The sequence below is a fragment of the Phyllostomus hastatus genome, unplaced genomic scaffold, assembly GCF_019186645.2.
Source record: "Phyllostomus hastatus isolate PE091 unplaced genomic scaffold, TTU_PhHast_1.1 phas_scaffold_129, whole genome shotgun sequence".
In the NCBI taxonomy this organism is placed as follows: domain Eukaryota; kingdom Metazoa; phylum Chordata; class Mammalia; order Chiroptera; family Phyllostomidae; genus Phyllostomus; species Phyllostomus hastatus.
The window spans coordinates 16,728,332-16,748,739 of NW_025334009.1; the positions used below are offsets into that span (position 1 = coordinate 16,728,332).

The 20,408-nt window shown below is 39.1% G+C and overlaps 1 protein-coding gene across 9 annotated transcripts in view; it reads right to left on the bottom strand.

Annotated features, from left to right (window-relative positions):
- RBMS3 (RNA binding motif single stranded interacting protein 3) overlaps positions 1-20,408 on the bottom strand; it is a 622,722-nt gene that overhangs the window by 96,433 nt on the left and 505,881 nt on the right. For 7 of the 9 annotated variants that reach the window (XM_045856807.1, XM_045856809.1, XM_045856812.1 and 4 more), the window contains 3 exons: positions 17,635-17,681; positions 7,668-7,764; positions 5,367-5,417 (listed from right to left, as the gene is read on the bottom strand). In XM_045856807.1, the coding sequence (XP_045712763.1) occupies positions 5,367-5,417; positions 7,668-7,764; positions 17,635-17,681 (195 nt within the window). The remainder of the gene's footprint in view (positions 1-5,366; positions 5,418-7,667; positions 7,765-17,634; positions 17,682-20,408) is intronic. The other 2 variants (XM_045856814.1, XM_045856815.1) reach the window with 1 other exon arrangement.

Here is a 20,408-nt window from a genome sequence, read left to right on the forward strand (position 1 = left end):
CATTAGTCAGATATTTGAAGCTTGAGATCACCTCATTTTAATGGAGGCCATAGGGAAACACTCTCACTTAAAGTGCAAACTGACAACAATAATGTACATCAAATTTAAAAGACACATACCTTTTGTGCAATCAATTTACCCCATAGATACTTTCTCACAAGTCTCAGTATTAGTCTTGAGTTTATTAGCAATTACCAGAAGCACCTTAAGTGACTATGAATAGGAAATTGGTTGAATATCTTTTGTTGCATTTATGTAATTCTATGTTATGAAATGTTAATAAAATGACATAGATCTACATGTGACTCATGTAATGACATCTAGAACAGTTTATTATAGTAACATACAGTATTTGCATATTGATCTTGTATATATCTTTAAAATATATACATATTTCCACATGCACACATATACTTTCATGTGCATACAAAAATCAGTGACATACAAATTTGTTTACAAAGTTTACTTCTGGAGGGTAGAATCGATGAATGGAAAGTCGATCATGCTCTGTGCACTTTTGAACTGTGGACCTTGAATTTTATTGTTCAAAGTTTTTTTTGTAAAGTCACTTTATATTATTTAAAAAAATTATTGTAGAATTTGGAAGCTACACTTAACAATGGCAGAAACAACACTGTTTTGTTTTTAACTTTACAGCAGGTAGGTTGTGTAAGCGACTTTAGGTGGAAACTCCCTTGTTCACTTTACCCACCTTAACTAGGAGGTGATACTCAAAAGAAGCTTCTCCTCTTAAGTTTATTCCCACTCATTTGAGTTCTTTTCTGGTAGAAATAGTAGAATACGAGCTAGAGTTGTTGTTGTTTTGTTTTTGCTATGCATTTAAAAAATATTTTCCCTGGAGATGCATATTTACCCAGTTAACTCCTTAGCTAGCAAAAGCACTTTGCCTCTGATAATGAAGGTAGTAGGAGTTTTTGCTCCGCTCAAGTGTTGGTGTAAAAAGACAGTTTCTGAAAACCTTGCTTTCTGAACAGAATTGTACTGATTTATTTATTTTTTAAATAGTCCATTTTTATTGTATTCGTTTTTCATTACTATTTATCTCCCCTATACCCTCTTCCACCTCTTTCAAATTTGGTGATGTGTTTTTACAGAGAACACACCTGAAATTTTGAAGGACACCACCTCTAAAATTAGGCCTCAGCCTTTAACAGTTTGTGGGTAAAGAGTGACCAAATCGAACATTCTGGAGCGTTCTTGAACAGCCTTGTTGTCAAGGAGAAGTTCATATTTACTATTTACCTGTAAACCTATAGGTTACTAAGAGTCATTATTGAGCCATGCATAGCAACAAATCATCCAGCCATTCAGTAGGGGCATCTTGTATTTCTTAAGAATACTGTAATTAGATAACCAATTTGTCATTAAGTGAAAATGAAAGCTGACCTTTCTCCTTGAAATGAAATAATGTTAACCATATGAAGAACAGAAGATTTATGACTCAGATGAGCCTAAATAAAACGGAAGGGAAAGGAACTATGCTTCTTCTTGGGAACGATCATCTTTTCTCCTTGTCAGGACAGATTTTACCAAATATGTGGCACATTGCAACACAGGATTTCGATCGTGAATTCATATGAGATCCCAATGTGACCCACGGCTATGCAGAGCAGATATTTGGGGCAATCCATCATCTATTAAACTTCCATCAGAGTCAGGGTGAGGTTTCAGAGTACAGTACAGAGCCCTGCACTGAGAGAAGCGGGGACAAATAACTGATTCCATTGACAAAGTCAGCATTTTTACTTCCTCGCAGCCAAAAGTGAGTTCCTAATTTAGTCTAGTGTGCTCCCTCCTCAGTGAGTGTCTGTTCAAGTGAAAAGCAACACAAGGCAAACAGAAAGACTCTTATGGCCCTAAGTGGGGTCTGACAACTTTCCAGGGACCCCAATAAAGTCCCAGAGTTGGGCAACCGACAGAGACCTGTTTTTTGTTTTGTTTTGTTTTTGTACAAATGCCATTGTGATAGTTCAAGGCAGGCAAGGAGACTTTCATCCCCTCTTTCATAAAAGTAAAAAGTTCTTCAGAATCTTGTTTCTAAATGTACAAAAAAGTATATTACACACAACTTGGAAAATTCAATCTCCAAAGAAGCAAACTTACGTGGCAAGCTTCAGTGCTATGCGCTGCTTTCTGTTCTTCTCTTGTCCCTACACTACCCCCTTCCCTTCTCTCCACCATTCTGTTTCTTACAGATGTTGCTGCTCCAGTTTAAACGTTTCCCACCCTGGTGAAGACCAGAGGCACTGTGCTCTGCCTCCAGACTTTCCAAAAGCGCTGTTTTCTCATCAGAAACCTGGTTCAGATCTTACAGTCCTTCAAGTCAACACTGAAAGAGAACACACGAGGCTTCTGGCTCCAGGGCAGATGTCACGTGCGTTCCCAGTGATGGCGGGAAAACACAACAATAACACTTACAGCTTACAAAGGAGGTTTTCCCAGAATGATGGAGAGGAGGAAAGCTGAAAGCAAATCAGAATTAGGACAACTTATCTGGGATATGTTGATGCTGACACCTTGAATTCATTTGTAAAGTAGATTCCAGAAGGTACCCAATGGGACTATTGTTTTTTAAGTATTTTAGGTGAATGGTTTAGTAAGTCACTGAATTACCAACCTAAGTAATGGGTCTTATTTATACCCACAGAGGCTATCGCCACCAAACTCATTAGTAAACTAAGTTAGATAAGCAGTATAAATGTGGTAGAAATGGGTGATTATTGTTTATCCCAATTTGCTCTCTATACTAACACTCATTTTACAGAATTGGGCTATCTATGGCATAAGGTATAATCTACTCGGATAAATAAATTAACTAATTAATAATAATAATTTATTGAGTGTTTGCCATTTGCCAGGCACTATATTAAAAGCTTATTTTCTTTAATAAACAAAATGCATAATTATTTTAGGTATTATTATATAAATATATAACAGATAAAAATGTGGCTCACGAAGCCTAATTGCCCACAGTCCCATAGTGAAGAAAAGTTTTTTTTTATCTTAAAAAGCCTAACTAAGTCTCCATGCTGTTAATTATCAAATCATTCATTCTTTTCAGATTCAGGTATTTTGTTTCTTTGCCCTAGAGTGCTTAAGTCCTTGTGTATTTTAGTGATTTAGTGATTATCACTCTATAGTCATAGAGTGATTATGTAGCCCTCACTTGATGAAGGTACTAGGATCAGTTGGGACATTTATGCAACCTAGAAAACCAGCAAGACTATTGCAGGGCAGCGACTGTGGTATAAACTTCGTGTTTCCATGAGACGGTTCAGCCAATTTTTCCACATTAGAGACAACAAAGTGGTGGGTGGCTCAGATACTCCCTTTCCCAGATATTGCCCCAGCCACAAATATTATATTGTAAACTGAGTGCCCTGAGCTCAAACATGATGCACAGTCTGGTCATGGGGGTGATAAGATACCATTGAGCCATAGCAAAGAAGGTCCAAGGGAACAAAGGAACACACACAGACACACACAGCTATTGCTAGAGTAAGATGTATGAGAAATAATGTCTTCAAAAATAGGGCTGAAGCTGTGCTCAGGTGAGGAGGTGGTAGTGAAAAATTTGCTAAGGTTCTGAATGAAATAAAGACACATACAAACATTTTCCGTTCTCTTCACAGCTCTAGAAACACTGTAGAGTCTAACATACTTCAACATCTGGCAAATCTGAGTATTTTGCCACATGCACATTCCTTTTGGCCACAGTGAGATGATGCTTAACCTCAGTGTGAGGACTAAGCTAGCACTAGTGCTTTATAGATGAACACGTTATTTTTTTTAGAAGGTAGTTGTTTCCTTCTAGAAAGTCTACTCTTTAGAACTTGGCAGGACATCTTCTCCTTTCCTGTGTTGGCTCAGCCTGTGCTATACGTTGGTTTGGCAGCATATGTTGAGTTCTACCTCATGACTTGGACAGAAAAGTATACCTTGGATCCATTGTATGTTGGTATGATTTATAGAACATAGTCCAGATGAACTCAGGAAGCCCCCAAAGTGTGGAAATAAGAGTAAAGAGAGGGATTTGCAAAATATAGTCTAAAGTTCTGCCGCAGTAAGCTACATCTATTTTATTCTTTAAATAAAAAACAAACTATCAAAACATTAGGAGCCATGTAGAATATTCCTTATTTTAATTAAAATAGAGGAAGCTCAACTATGAAAACCAGGTGCTGTGATCCTTTGAGCCCAGGAAATGGATGCTTGTGCATTTAGCTCCCTGGTCCTTCATATGTGCTAGCTTATTGGTATTTAGCTTTGAGAAGACTCAAAAAGTAGGGTTGCTTCTTCTTTGCATAACACATAGCTCCAATGATACTAAGAATAATGGTAATAATAATGTGTAGCATATCATATGTAAAGAATTATTTTCACATGTGTTCTTATTTGATTCTCCTCCAAACTCTAAATATAGTGACAGGTAAGGAAACAAAGGCACAGATGTGAGTATATTCAGAGGTGTCCTCCAGAGACGGTCACGCAGCTTTCAGTCTAGGGCTCCTCACCTACCTCACACTATCATGAGTGTGTTGTTATTGAAATCTACCTCGTAACACTTCTATAGAGCAAGAAAACCTAAAAGAACTAGACAAAGACAAATGGAATCATTAGCTTTCAGTCTAGATTCTAATGGAATATGTAATATTTTTCACTTGGGACTGATGTAATATAGTTCCACCAAATGGGAAATCTAGCAAGTAGAAAATAGAGTTTGAATATTTTTGGAAGATATTTTCCACAGAAGAGGAAAGAGAAGGCCTCTAGTGATTAACATAAAAAAATATCTAGCAACCTTGCTACCTATCTATACACCTCCATCTATTAATAAACTACTTTCCTCTTTCAGGTATATTGCTTTGAGTCAACACTTGGCCTTGATACTGAAATTCATTCCCAAACCTCACCAAATTGCATTTGAAGAAAACAAAGCATAATAGAAGAAGGAAAACAAGAGTTCCTGAATGAAGTAGAAATTCCCTATTCATAACAAACAGTAGACATCAACTTGAGAGATTGACTGTTATGACTGATATTTCCTCCAAGAGAATTTATCTGTTACATATCTATCTATATCTGTATCTATCTATATCTGTATCTATCTATATCTATCTATGCACCTATCTCTATTTCTATTTCTATCTCTGTCTCTGCCTCTATCTCTATCTATTGTACATGCTTTTGTAGAATTTCAGGAACAGCTTTTTATCTGAAAAAATATGGCTGCCTGAAAGAGGTATGGACTATAACAAAAGCTTTACCCCAAAGCTCCTATGCATTACAAAAGCTTGCACTTGGATAATAGAAATATTTAGCCTCAGGTGACTGAGAACACTTACTGTTGGTTGCATAACGTATGGCGGATGAGGCATCCATGAAGTACTCTGGACCTATGCATCAAACAGCATTTATTAGCACAAAGCAATCACAGAGAGAACTTGGTTCTTGCGTTCAGTGGAGTCACACTAGGTCATAAGAAAGTGGAGTCCATCTGACTTTACAGCTAACAAGTGCTCAAAACTAAGGATAGAAAGTACATTCCTGGACCTGATTAATTTGGTCCCTGAAACATGATCAGCAAATGTAAAGCAAATTCCTGCCTCACTGGAGCTGGCTACAGTGTCCACAGGGGCCAGGCGGGGATGTAGAGCATATTGAGGATGGTGTTGGAGACTAAAGCATTAGGTAGCCACAGGGACCTTCTTATTTAGAGGTCAACTCCTAGGGATACCTGGGCAATTAATAAGGAGGCATGAGTTTACTGCTAAGACTTCCTTTTTTTTCTGTCACTTGTTTTAACTTCAAATTCTCAAGTGATTCCCATCTTGGAAATAAGTCCAAGTGGTAAAAATTGAGGTATAAATTAAATCGAGCAACCAAAAATTTGAGGAAATGCTTTGGAAAACACAACTTAAGCAAGTTTGTAATTTTTTCTCTCATGGTCATTGGTATGGTAAATAAAAATGTGTATTTGAGCCAGCCAAATGCTCTGCAATGTGCCTTGTCAGCCAAAGGAGAAAGTCAGCCATAAGAGCTGATTGTCACATAGAGAATCTTAAAGACTTTTTGTTTTTAATATATTCACACGAGCAAAATTGCCAATGCAGTTTAGATTTAAAATAAAAAAAAAGAAGAAAGAAGTGTTGAAAGGCAAGAATCAACAACATAGGAAATTGCTCTAATTCCTTTTATGAGAAAAGAGAGCTGGGGTTAAATTCCACTTATGAGCCCTCCCAAGTAAAATCACTTTTCTGTGGATATTTTATTCATGTCACCAAAGTGCTCCATACTGGGGCTCAATGGGTGGTCTTGGCTGAAACAGAGGCCAAGATCAGGGGAAAGAAATGGGTAAAACAAAACAAAACACATTACAACCAGGCAGGCCTGCATGCAGAACGAAAAGTGAACAGCACCTGCACACAGCCTCACGGGTCCCAGGGAAAGGCAATTAGGAAGTCAGTCATTCTGAGACCCTCAAATGCAATTCCACAAGCGTCTACTCTGTTCGCCCACTGACATGTATCAAGAGTCTAAGTGCAGGAAATGAATGAAAATGAACTGCTTCAGGGGCCATACGTTAAAGAAAAATGTACATAGTCTTAGGCTTGATGCTCTGACAACTGGGACATCCTGAAATGAAGTACATAGTGGCTGAATAAGGCGACACTTAACTGAATTAGTAGCAGTCAGAAACATTAGAGTTTTACCCGTTGTAAAACATCCACCCCCACCATCTGCAAAATATAGAGAAACACATGGCATGCACGCTCTTGCACTCTCTCGCTTTTTCTCTTTCTCCAGCGTTTTAAAAACATGACACTAGATCCTCTCTGTATGTAACCTTGAGATCTATTGCTAATTAGAATAAGAAGACTTGTCTGAAGAACAATATGAGGTAAAGAGAAGCAGTGAGTGATATCACATGTTCCATAACTCAAAGAAATAAGATAAGAAGCAGTTTCTAAGGGAGAAGTATGACTATTCCAATCCACCTGTGTACATAGAGTTAACTGGCTACAACATCTGGTTTAGGACACACACTGAGCCTCAGATTTTCTTGTGTTTCAACATGTGGAACCCCTGAGGTCTCTTTTGGCTTCTTTGAAACTGAGAATGAAGTAAGAGCCGAAAGGAGGAATAACTTTTCACCACTTTGATAATCTTTCCTAGTTCTTGGGGAGAATGATTGAACATGCATCCATGTGGTTTTACACGGATACACAGGACAGCTGTGGCAAAATGAGATGACAATGACAGAGTATGCTGGAGCAAGGGCAGGGAGTGCTACAAATGTGCTTTTAGAAAAGACACAATAAGAAGCGTGACAACCAAAATAACAGACAACAAACAAAATAATTTCTCAGTGGTCGGAGAGCTGCACTAAAGTTGGCTGGAAGGTAGTGTAATCATGAAAACTCAGTGGGAAGAATGGAAAGCACGGTGGATTTTCTTAATCAGTGAAACAGAGGCAAACGAGCCCTCGGACGTGTAGGCTAATTGGTAACTTGAGTATTATTACATCAGGATGTGTACTGAAGTGTTTGAGGACCAGTTTTTACAATTCGACTATGGCTTGGCCTTCATGTAGCCTATCACTGGCAAGAAAGATCTGTCCTGAGGTGCAGGTAAATCAGACATACCTGGTATGTGGAGACAGGGGAAGCAGCAATGAATGGCGTGATAGATGTCTGTGGAATCATGCGGTTGGTTGCAATACTGTACGGTGAAGAATAAAATCTGCGAACAGAAAACAACAACAAAGAAAGAAGATTCATAAAGCTGCTGCATGCCTGGCCACTTGGCACGTGCTTCCAAGCACTTCTGGGAAGGGCAGAGTTCCACCCTCACGTTCTCCCACCGACTTTTCATTAACAGGAGCATCCAGGTGATTCAGAGTCTTTGATTCCACTAAGAGAAATAAAGTATTCTGAACCAAAATGACAACTTGGAGTCATCTCATACAATTGGCCACACAAAATCTCTTATGCCAGGTGACTGTAAGGGTATGTTTAACCAGGAAGGGAGAGAAGCCACAGGCACTGTTTTATTCTGTTTTTAAAAGATGATGATGCCATTTTAAAGCTCTTTGGGGAAAAAAGGCAAAGTGATAGCACCAAGCTTTATGGAGCTGGCTGTTGTTGCTCGTACATAGACTGCATTTTTTCGTTTAGGAAAGGGAATCTGCTACAAGAGAGTTTTAGATAACATGTGCTAGGCAGGAGTCCATACCCTCGTGTGAAAACTAAGCTAAATACTTTCTCCATAAAAGACAAGCAGACAGTTTGTGTCTAGGTACAGATAGGAATATTTTCTGGGTTCAGTAATGGCATTGGTGGAAATTCTGGACATGGACTCTGTAAAAAGCATTGAGTTTTCTAGTCCTCCAGGGCCCTTCACTGGACAATTATAGAATGATACTGAGCAAGATGAGGGCTTCACAAATCAGAGGAGGATTATCCTTCTAGAGATCTGTTAAAGGGTATCTTCTAGACACTGGACTCAGTGACATTCCCATCTTTGCTCAGATGACAGCCTGGAGTCCACAAGTTACATAATGCTCAAATTCCTCAGCAGAATTCAAGATCATGTTTCTTCCTTAAGGTCTCACTGGTAAATGGAAGGCTAGAGTGGCCAGCCAAAGAGCAGACGAAGCAAGGTAGCCTATGATGGAGTATTTCACTGATGTGAGGATAAATTGGGAAAATGTGTATCAAAGATAATAGAATCATTATGTTACTTGGCCATACTGTTAGCAAAAGTCAACTACTATTTTTAATTTTGAAAAAAAATTATATGACTGAGGTTGGAGTTTTGGGGACAAAAGTTTCATCATACCTCAGGAGTCACCAATATTTTGTATAACCTGATGGGTTACCTTTCTAAAGGGGCATTCCACAAGACTCGCATTAAATATAGAAGGGCTAGATTTCAAGGTTGCCATTTAAGGAATAAATTCTTTAAGCTTATATTTTATAAGTCTCCAAGCTAGTATTAGGGAACTATATTCTCAAATTTTACTTTATCTAGTTCTCAGTAAGAATTATAACATCATACTCTTTTGGCTAAAAAAAATACAGCTAAAAATTACTCCCTTACATATTACATCCTTACTATTCATACTCAACAGACATCTACATTTACAGTTGTGCAGTTTGAAAAAAGCTTTTGACTACACACCTATTAGAATGACCATTTGTTAAAATGACAATACTAGTGCTGGCAAGAATTCAGGGAAAGTAGAACTCTCATTCACTGCTGGTGGAAGTGCACAATGGGACAGCCATTGTGAAAAACAGGTTGGAAGTTTCTTATAATGTTAAACATGCACATGACATATAACCCTATAATCCTACTGATAGATATTAACTAAAGATAAATGAAAACACATGTTTGCACAAAAACCTTAATGCAAATGTTCATAGCACATTTGTTGATACTTGCCAAAGACTGGAAACAAGCCAAACATCCTTTAACCGAGTCAATAAACAAACTGGTGCATCGGGACAATCTGGACCACTACTCAGCAGTCAAAAGGAAAGAACTACTGATACATTTAACAGGATGAGTCTTGAGTGAATTACGCTAAATGAAAGAAGTCAGACTTAAAAGACCTTATATTTTATATTTCAATTTATATTGTGACATAGAAAATGCAGAACTGTAAAGACAGAAAATAGATGAGTGGAGGACAAAGGCAGGGGTTGGAAGGAGCAGTTGACTACAGTGATGCAGGAGGGAATCTGGGGAAGTGATGTAACTCTTCTTTATCTTGATTGTTTGGTGCCTACATGACTATGTTCGCCAGAACTCATAGCACTGTACACTATAGAGAGTGAATAATATTCTATGTAAATTGCACCTAATAAAACCGACTTGTAAAAAAGTCAATTACGATGTAAGAAAACATCTCTCCTTACACTTTAAAAAAATGTCCTGAGCATTTACTATGTGTACCAAAGATGGGGAAGACTCTAAAACATTCCTTCGAGTTTCTCTATTTAGTCACTTAAATCAAATCTCATCTGTACGTGAATCATTCTAAAAGCCACCAATAACTTTCCATTGCAACAAGAACAAAATTTGACCCCCTAGGATTGTCGGGCACAGTCAGGCCACTGCCTACCTCTCTAACGTCTTCTCCTACCTCCTCCCCCTAGCCAATTAGGATCCAACCGCGCAGGCCTTCTTTTGTCACATGATCATACCATTCTCACTTCCATCTCGGACACTGAACTTATAATTCTCTCTGCCTAGAATGCTCATTTAACTAAATCTCCCCAAGACTGCCTCTTGTCTATGATCGGTCTGATTCAACTTCCACTTTTTCAGAGAGGCCTGTAGCTAAAGCAGCAGCTACCATCTCTGTCCCAATTGTTCTCTGTGCCTTTCCTCTAACTGATTGTTTTCATTACTCTTATCACTACCTGAAATAGTATTTTATAGACTAATGTTAGTGTCCCTCCAAAATTCCTATGGACATCCTAACTCCCAGGTTGGTTATATTTGGAGGTGGAGCCTCTAGGGAAGCAAGTAAGGTTAACTGAGCTCTCAGACCAGAGTGGGGCCCCGGTCTGATAGGATCAGTGTCCTTATCAGAAAAGACACTGGAGAGCTTGCTCCCTCTCTGCACACATGTACATGCAGGAAGTTTCATGTGCGGGCACAGTGAGAAGGCAGCTGTCTCCGAGTCAGGAGTAGGGTCCTCATCAGAAGCTGAATCTGCCAGATCTTGATCTTGGACTTCTCACCTCCAGAACAGTGAGGAAATACATTTCTCTTTAGAGCCATTCAATCGATAGTATTTTGTCATGGAAGTCAAGATGATGAATACAAATGTATGTATTAACTGTTTCTCCCACCAGATCGACAGCTTCAAGAAAGTTGAGAACATTTGCTTTGTTGTCTAGAACAAAATCTGAGACTCAGTAGATACAGAATGACTGAATTTTGAATGAATGAGTGAATGCAGAGCAGCTTGGGAGCATAAGTAATGATTACAGTACACAATGGCCAATGCCAAGATGGTGGGAGGACAGAAGATGGTCCCTGAACTGGTAGCAAACAAGGGACAGAAGCCAGAGGAGATAGGCCAGCATCACATGTTTATAAATGCTCAGTGGAAGCATTCATACCTGCTTTCTAAGCAGGCAGAGGTATTACTAACTAGGAAAACCAGTACTTTTCTACAAAAATCATGGTTTGCAACTAAGAATCTCCTTGAGGTCTCATCTTTGTCCAATCTTCCTTCCTTATGGGGGAAGTGAACAGAAAGACGTATTTGAGGCTCACGATGACGTGAGAGGCACCATGGCAGCTCCACAAACAGCCCTTCTCCTTCACCGCGCCATGATTAACTTCAGTTAAAGACCCCGATTCAGCCTCTCCCACCACTGGAGCACACTGTGCATCGCATTTTAGCATGGCTGATTTATTTTGTAAAATGTACCAAATGGAGTATTAGAAATGAAAGCCACAAGGACTGGATGGGCAGGCAGAGTTTACAGAAAACTCTATGGGGAAAACAGAGAGCAGAAATGTACAGACACCAGCCAAGGAAACTGATACTAACAACAGAACCCTTGGGGGTAAATTGAATGCATTTGTGTTTTATCTGCTTTAACCCTGTCCATCAAACAAGAATATTTCATACTTTCCTACAATTTCCAATGCTGGTGCTAAAGTCAGACAATGGAAAATATGCTGGGAAGAATGGACTCAGCACACTGTCTTGATCCCCTAATTCCAGTATTTTGATACAAGCTCTTCCCAAGTCCAAACATAAACCAGATGAATTTACAAGAAACCCTTGGTTTAACCATGACTTTTGCATCTAAGCTGTAGAGGTACAGAGTCTAAGGAAAATATATAGGACCAGGCTCCAAAAAGAAAACTGTAGAATGAGTTTCTCAATCTCTTTACTTTTTCTCAATCCCTGCCATGTATATGTCATGATGTAAAATGAATTTCACATAACCAGAACATTGAATAAATTCCAAATAAATACTTCAAGAACAGCCACTGTGTTATCGAAGAACAAGAAAGAGGAAAATCACAGAATTTGTTAGCCATAATAACAAAACTAAGGTAATTCTAAACATGTGGCTTTATATACCATTTGTATTCGTTATCTATACATTATGCTTTGCAAATGCTAGCACAGAAACCTGGGAATGAATTCTTGAACAAACTACGTTCCTGGGAATAGTTGACTCTCTTAAGAGATATTTCTTTGCCAAAATTCACATAATGTTATGTGTATGGCAAGTGTTCCTTTTCTACTTTGCCCAGTGGTTCTAAATTAGAAGTGATTGTGTCCCCCAGGGGACATTAGGCAGAATATAGTCATGTTTGGTTGTCACAGCTAGGCTGGTGGGGGTGCTGCTACCGGCACCCGGTGTGTACAGGTCTGCAATGCCGCTCAACATCCCGCTCTAACTCTTAAATGTCAGTAGCATTGAGGTTGAGAAACCTTGATTTAGGGATAGAAACTAGTTTCTTCTGGAGAGGTTTCACATGAACAAAATACCAAATGTCAAAGTGGCTAAAAGAAGTTAATTAAGTAGGGTCTGTCCACGGAACTCTAAGCTGGCTTCTCAAAACCTTAGTATTTTTAAGGAGTGCAAAGAGTTACTTGGTCCTCTGGCATTTAAAGCAAGTGACCTCTACAAGTCCAGCCAATGCAAGTCTAGACCACTAATAGGACATTACGCTGCCTGCAGAAAAGTCACCTTCAGGGGATTTGGCAGTCAGAAGTAATATGATAAAATCTTATTTCACTGACAATAAAAATAACATGAATATATCAATAACCCCAGGGTAGAATCTTTTTTTTTTTTTTGTGACAGGAGAATACCACACAAAATCGCATTTGCACACTGCAACAAACAGTGCTGGCTTGTCTTCCCTGTCCACAAGCAATATTGTTAGTCAGAATCATGAATACTATCCGTGGGGTAATACTATAGCATAAGACTAATAAGTTATCGGTCATTTTTATTGTCATTCCAATGTAGCCTTTACCATTAGATTCCTTTGCTAGTGTAATATGATAAGATTTCAGTATCACTTAATATCAAATGCCCATATAAAACAGCTGGCAAACCAATGCTATATAGAACACATTCTTTTTCATATGTCTGCCAATGATGCCTTTTATTCAAATAAAACAACCCAAGAGATTTCTACACAGCCAACTTGGTAAAAGGGCACAGGAAAGATGAGATTTTAAACATAGGAATGGATTACTTTCCACTTCCCACACGCATATTTGAAAATGATAGAATTTGATATTGGAATGCTAAAAAAGTAATAGGGCAATAGTAATAACAAACTGCAGAATTATGCGAGGTAGTTCTGAAAGAAGAAACACTTTTTTTATTCTCATAAGGTCACCTATAGTAAAATGTACCATGGTTTTTACTTTTCCAGTGTCACCCAGACACTTCCTCACTGACCCTTCAACCCCTTACACAGAAGTGACATTGAACTAACTTGTTGAAAATGATATTTTGAGTAGATTCAAGCACATGACAAAACTGACATTTTCTATGCCTAAATGCAAACAGCACAGATTTGCCACGGTCCATGTTTACAAATGTTTGTTCTTCATTAACTAAAAAATCAAGCTAAATTCGGTAGCATTTATTTCAGTTTCATGCTGCCTATTAGTGGGGAGGGTAAGGAATTCAGAACATTGAACTCCGCACACAGTTTGTGGTAGTTAATCGCTATAACCCAGCCACGTATTTGCTTACAATAGCCAGAAAACACTATGGCTTAGTATGCAGCTACGGGATACCACAGGATCATCAAACATGCTTTAGCTATGATATGGGTGATCTATGAGAGAAAAAGACAGGGCCAGTGTCCCATCAAGAAGCTTTCGAATCCCTCTTTAGAGTGCCTCTCCTTTGTGGTCCAATGCTCTACTTTTTTGAAAAGAATATGAAAACATAAACAGTAAAAATGAAGTCACTGTCACTCCTATTTCCACAGGCTTTTTCCACAGGACTTCCCTCCCTCTTCTTGTGTACTCTTTCCGACGTGTTTGTGCATATGAGAGTGAATCTATACACAGGTCTCATATTACTCCTGCTTCCCTCACAGTGCCAGTTCCACTGTATCCTGTGCCAGAATTGCCTACGTGTCCATTTTCCCTGACAGGATGTGAAAATTTTCTTTTTTCAAATCTGTGTCACCAAGATGATGTTCAATAGAGCAATAGATACTCAAAAAAAAATTGTTGAAGTGAACTGAGTCAGAATGAAGCAGTGTTTAATATTTTTAAATCGATTTTATTTATTTATTTTTAGACAGAGGGGAAGGGAGGGAGAAACAGAGGGAGAGAAACATCCATGTGTGGTTACCTCTTGCACCCCACCTCCTACTGGGGACTTCAGCTGGTCAGCAACCCAGGCATGTGCTCTGACTGGGAATAGAACCAACAGCCACTTGGTTCTTAGGCGGCTCTCAATCCACTGAGCCACACCAGTCAGGGTGAGCAGGGTTTAATAATATAACTAGGTAAGAACTGCAACTATATTTTTGTATACCACTTGTTCTATGTAAAATGGGACCAGTCTCTTCCCTACAGTAATAAATATTTCTACCTCTGTTAGGTTACTGCTCTCTGTGGAATGCTTGACTGCTACACTGAATACTGCAATATGAACAGAGAACAAAATACTTTATTCTGAACATTCATGCGAGATCCCTTAATAGGCTAAGTTATCTAAATCAGATTCTATACCTCTGAAAGGCATGTGCTAGTGTTAACTCAAGGGACAGTATGTTGAGAATATATTGCTGGTTATTTTGACATCTTACATGTACAGAAATGACTGTTCTACTAGTTCCCTTTTACTCAAATGCTACCATATAAGGTAATAAAACCAAAGGTAAGGAAAACATTTAAAAATTATCTATATGAAGTACCGAATAAATAAGATTAATTAGCTACAACTTTCCTGTTGTTCAATTTCATTATATAGCATTTTTATCTTGTTATCAAGAACACAATAAGCTTCCAAATGTGTCTTAAGCTTAGAAAACCTCATTCCTAACCCAGTATATGAGATAGTTGTGGGTGGTTCAGATTCTTGGGGTGAAACTGGAGGTTGTATTTAAGGTGTTACATGGGGACAGAATGGGTTGATGTCGGGAAGGAAAAGGCTTTCCCTAATGCCAACTTGCTGGAGCCAAACAGATGTCATCAGTCACGTTTCTATTTCTGACTTGGCACGCACAACCCTAGGTTAAACAATCTGTAAAGATGAGCAAGACACGGGACCTGCCTTCACTGAGTTAGTAGTCCAGCAGGGAAATACAACTGAGGGTCAATGACTGTATGATAAAAAGATTCACATGTATCGTGTGAACATCAAATACAGTGCAATGGTAGCATCAATATTTATAATGATAATTACATCATACCATATAGGGTGCCTTTGACTCTTACCAAGTCTTAGGGAAAGCTACTGTTACTATTGTCTGCATTTCACAGGGGAAGAAGACAAGCACCTAGTCCACTTTTAGTGAAGGACAAAATTTGGATGCATATTTGGGCAGGCTGGTTCTGAAGTCTGCACTTTCAACCACTGCTTATACTATTTCTGTTATGCCTAATTATATAACTTGCTCTATCTGGTATGATATGTTGTTGTTCTTTAAATCAGACCTGTGTAAAAAGAGAGAGAGGAAGAAAGAAAAAGGGGGAGGAGGGAGGGACAGTGAGGGGGAGAGAGAGAGAGGGAGGAGAGAGAAGTATTTCCATGTCTGAACTCCAACGGAGAAAATTCCATGAGCAGCAAGACACCGAGACGTAAAGCTGTGTGAGATGTTCTGAGAACCACTGAAGGTCTAGTTGCAGGAACTGTACCATGTAGTTCTTTTTGTGCCATTCTTGGGAGTTCTGGTTTTGTTCTTTGGTTAGTAAAGTTCACCTAATACTTAAAATCTGGCAGGTAGATGATTCTTAAGGTCACACTTTGCTTTTAAGAAAATTATTCAAAAAGCAATGTGAAAATAGTTTGCAGGAGAGTTATATTAGAGGCACGTAAAAGTTTAGACCGGTAGAGAAAGGTGAATGAATGGACTCAATAAGAAGCAGGGGAAAGGGCAGGACATTGAAGATACAGCTCAAAGATATATTGAAAATGTCTTAATGATTGATTTGATCATAAAAAAATGTTGCAGAAGAGAAAATCCAGAGAACTGGAGTTTCCATATTAAATGGTTTTAGAGTGAAGTTTTGTAAAAAGGGACAAATAATTTGATATTTGCTTTTCATTTGCATTCGTTTGTTTTATATTAGGTGGAGCTGAGGAGGGTAAATGACCTACTGGGGACATATAAAAATATCTGACAACAATACTTAATAAGCCATTGGAAACACAAGTTATAGTGCTCTGTATCAGGTTATAAGCTTGAAGAACAGACTTGGGATTCTTCAGGCCCTAAAAGCAAGGGGAGTGGATGAGATTAACCAGAAGGAAAAGAGTGAAAAAGACTAAACCCTGAGAAAGATGATGCAAAGAGGGCAGAACAGGTGGAATAAGAAGGTATCGAATGAGCAGTAAGAATAGGGAGCAAGGGAAATCAGCAAAGAATGAACTTGTGGGACCCAAATAAGAAGACATTTTCAAGAAGGCATAAATGGTTCAAAATGCCAAAAGAGGTAGGATTTCAAATTGAAGGACTAAAAAAGTTACAGTTACCCATGGCCAAATTTGGAGATTACTGGGGGCATCAGCAAGGGAAATTCAGTAAAGTTTGAGACCAGAATTGGTGACTCAATAGGATTAATTACAGGAGAATACAGGAAGACAGCATGCATAAAGACTGAAGGTGTCTACCTGTGAGAAAGAAAGGAGGGACTTGTGTATAACAGGCTGAAATGAATGTTCAGTGCACAAGAAGGTATTGAAGCCAGGGGCTGATTGATGGGAGAAAGTTCTATAGCAGAAGACAGCAGATAAAATCAACAGGTCCCCTCAGCATCTTCAATAAAGTTTGTTTCATGAGGAATATATTCATTGTTATAAATATAATAAAGAGCAGAAGAGAGTGAGCCTTTTTTTGTAACTGTTAGTTCAAAGAATAGAATGCGATGCCATACTGTTAATAGAAGACACAGATGAAGATGCATCACACAGCAGGTGATTTAAGGCGAAGAGATATAAGCCAGTCAGTGTCAACTGGTGCAGACGTGGCAACCTGCAGGGGAAGGGAGAGAGGCTCACCGTGTGCCAGGTGGTCCTCACTGTCCCAGACACGGCACTGCCCAAAGTTCATCTTTGGCTGCTCATATTGGGAGCTGAAACTTCCCTTTCTCCCCGTTAGGTTTGCCATGAATAAGGATATTTCCAGAGAGATGTGTATTTTATTTAATATGGGCGGAGACATTGTGAGAACGGGTCAGGTGGGAGAGGCCCCGAAGTCCGAGTCCCTCACGGGAAGACAGAGAGGTGCAATGGTGAGAACGTTTGGCTCACGGGTTTTGTTTACAGATTTCACACAAAAGACAGACTTGAACCTTTTTCTTCAGTACTGCCTTTGGAGTTCAAAGACATCTTAGCAATTCAATTAGAGAAAACGTGGGCTACTTACCCATTCTGTATGGCAGCTGTGGGGTCATAGGTCAGAGCCATGCCAGCCTGTATGTAAGAAGGAGAGGGGAGAAAACAGATCTTAACATTTTTATTGCGCTGCCCCGAATGTTCACTATACACAAAGACGTTTGTCTTTACTTTCTGTGATTTAAGTTTATTTGCGCCTATGTTGTTTCTCCACCGTTACTGCCAAGACAAGCAATTTTATTCCCACACACCAGGGTCCACTGGTGAGTCAGAGTTTATATTACCCATATTTTTCAGATCATAAGACACACCTAGATTTTAGAGGAGGAAAATAGGAAAAAAATTTTGAAGCAAAAGATGTGGTAAAATATCTAATAACCTAAATAACATAATATTTCACCAATGTAAATGTAAGAACTCAACAGCAGCATTAACAACCATTATTTCTCTCAAATTTGTGGGGAGGGGAGAAAGGAAAAGGGAAAAAAAAGTGTGTCTTATAATCCAAAAAATACGGTGTATATACCCAGACAGACCAAGAAACAATGCAGTGTGGAGGGTTTCTGTTTCTACTTCATAAACCATTTGCGGTTTAATATGGTGCTCTTATAATTCCTCACTATTGTCAAGACCACCTATTGTACATCTCATGGCATTAAAAAAGTAAGACTGTATGAACCCAGCAGTCAGGATAAAAATAAAAGCTACTTAAAATGCAGTCGACCTTTTAGAAGAAAATGTGAAGAAATATTTATTTTAAAATAGATCCTGTGCCTTAGGGGTATGCAGGTAATGAGTTGCAGAGTGCTGGTCCAATGTACTGCTGGTATCCGTCCTCCTAGGAGCGGTAGAAAGGGAAGGCCATTTACACATGATAGACATTCTAGGCCTGGTTGTTAAGAAGGAGGTAGATTTATTCTGTTTCTAAGAAGAAAACTATCTCTGAAAAGCTACATTTCTGTTACTGGCAGTAGTTTGAGAAAAGAATATGCGCTTTCATGGCGGCCGATTCACAGGCTGCTGTACCCCTTCACACGCATCACCGCACTGGATTCCCCGGACAGCCCTCAAAAGCCCTCTGAAGGAGGCAGGAGAGTTTCCCCATTTCACAGAGGAAGACACTGAAAGCTTGGAGAGGTCAAGTGGTTTGCTCAAGGTCACACGTTTGGAGGCAGAACCTGATTCCAACCTGAGTCTTCAGATGTGAAGACTCATTCCTTTGCACAGCTCTGTTGTAACCTTGACCTAGAAATTTAATGAGATCTGGGGATCATCACTAACAATGTGCTGGAGTTTTCTCTGTGGTCGCATGGACAGACCACCTCCCCCACCCCCAAGTTGTCAACCTGCTTACCACTTGTGAACAGAAAGAGAATGCAGAATGGAACTTAAAGCTGACTAGGTTGTCTTTAGGGTGGATTTACTTTTTTTCTTTTTTGAAATTTAAAAGTGAATTTGACCGATGTCAATTTTCTGGCTTAGCTACGCGCCCTATGATTACATAAGATGTGACCCCTGGGTGAAATGACCTGAGGTGTATACAAAACCTCCCTTTTCATTTCTTTTGTAATTTCTGTGAATCTATAACTATTTCAAAATTAAAAGTAAGACAGAATAGTATATTAGCTGTGAGGACTTTTGTAGATAATAAGAAAAATCATTAAAACATTAAAGAAAAGAAATATAGAGCTTTTGTGTTTGCCTTTGTCCTAGTGTGGTTGAAGGTGGTTTTCTTGTTAGGCTTGTTGAATTCCTCCGACTTAGCATGTAAATGGAAACAAACATCTTCAGACTTCCTAGCATAGGGCCTGAAGTTCAGTATGATTGCTATATTCAAGTTTAGATTATATGCCTTATTTTCCCTAAATGATAATTTTAAGTTATCATTAAGAGTGGTATGAGGGACAAAGGGTGGAGCCAAATACGAACGGGATCGGCATACAGAGAGCACACACAAGTTGAAACGGAGTTGCAGACAAAGCAGAGTGACCGTCAGAAGTTAACAGAGGTGCACTGAGACCACACATTCAGGGATAACTACATCTTACTCATGTCCAAGGAATATGCAACTGATAATATGACAAGCTGGGGGAATGGGAAATGAAATCAGAATACAACAGCAGCAATGGAGGCAGATTTTTGATTTTTCCTATGGTGCAACACACACAGAGATCCAAAGACTAAATATTTTCCAGGGATGGAGCCTCTGCCACGGGACTGGCAGGAAGCAGGCCCTGGGCTGAGGACTTCCCAGAACACAGACGTCTCGGGTGGGCTCCGACTCCATGGTCCTGGGTGGTACTGAGGACAGTTGTAATAGCAGGCCATTTGGGATGAGACCTTCCTCTTAAAAACACTGAGCTTCTCTCCCCTAACTTATCCAAGGTGCCACACCAAGAGAAAATGGCAAAATGGGCTTTTTACTCAATAGATACACTGTCAGATTATATGAGATCTAGGTGATAATCGTATCTTCAGTCTCCCAACCACCCCAAATTGTAAAAACCACGGGGGACTTGTAGGAAGGATTTCCTACTCAACCCTACATTTACTTCTTTTCCATGTGTGCTCAAATCCAATGCTATCTAGCCTTTCTTGAATTACAGCTTTTCTTGGACATGCCCTTCCTATCCTGTGCTTATTCTGCCAACTTTAGGTACAGAATATTTTTCTCTCATGCTTTCCTTGAATTCCTCATGGATTACAGTTAACCAGTCAGCTCTGTCTAGGAATACAGTAATTACCAATAAACTGTTTCCACTTGTTGAATACATATTTGATCATCAGAAAGGCTAAGCTGGCTAC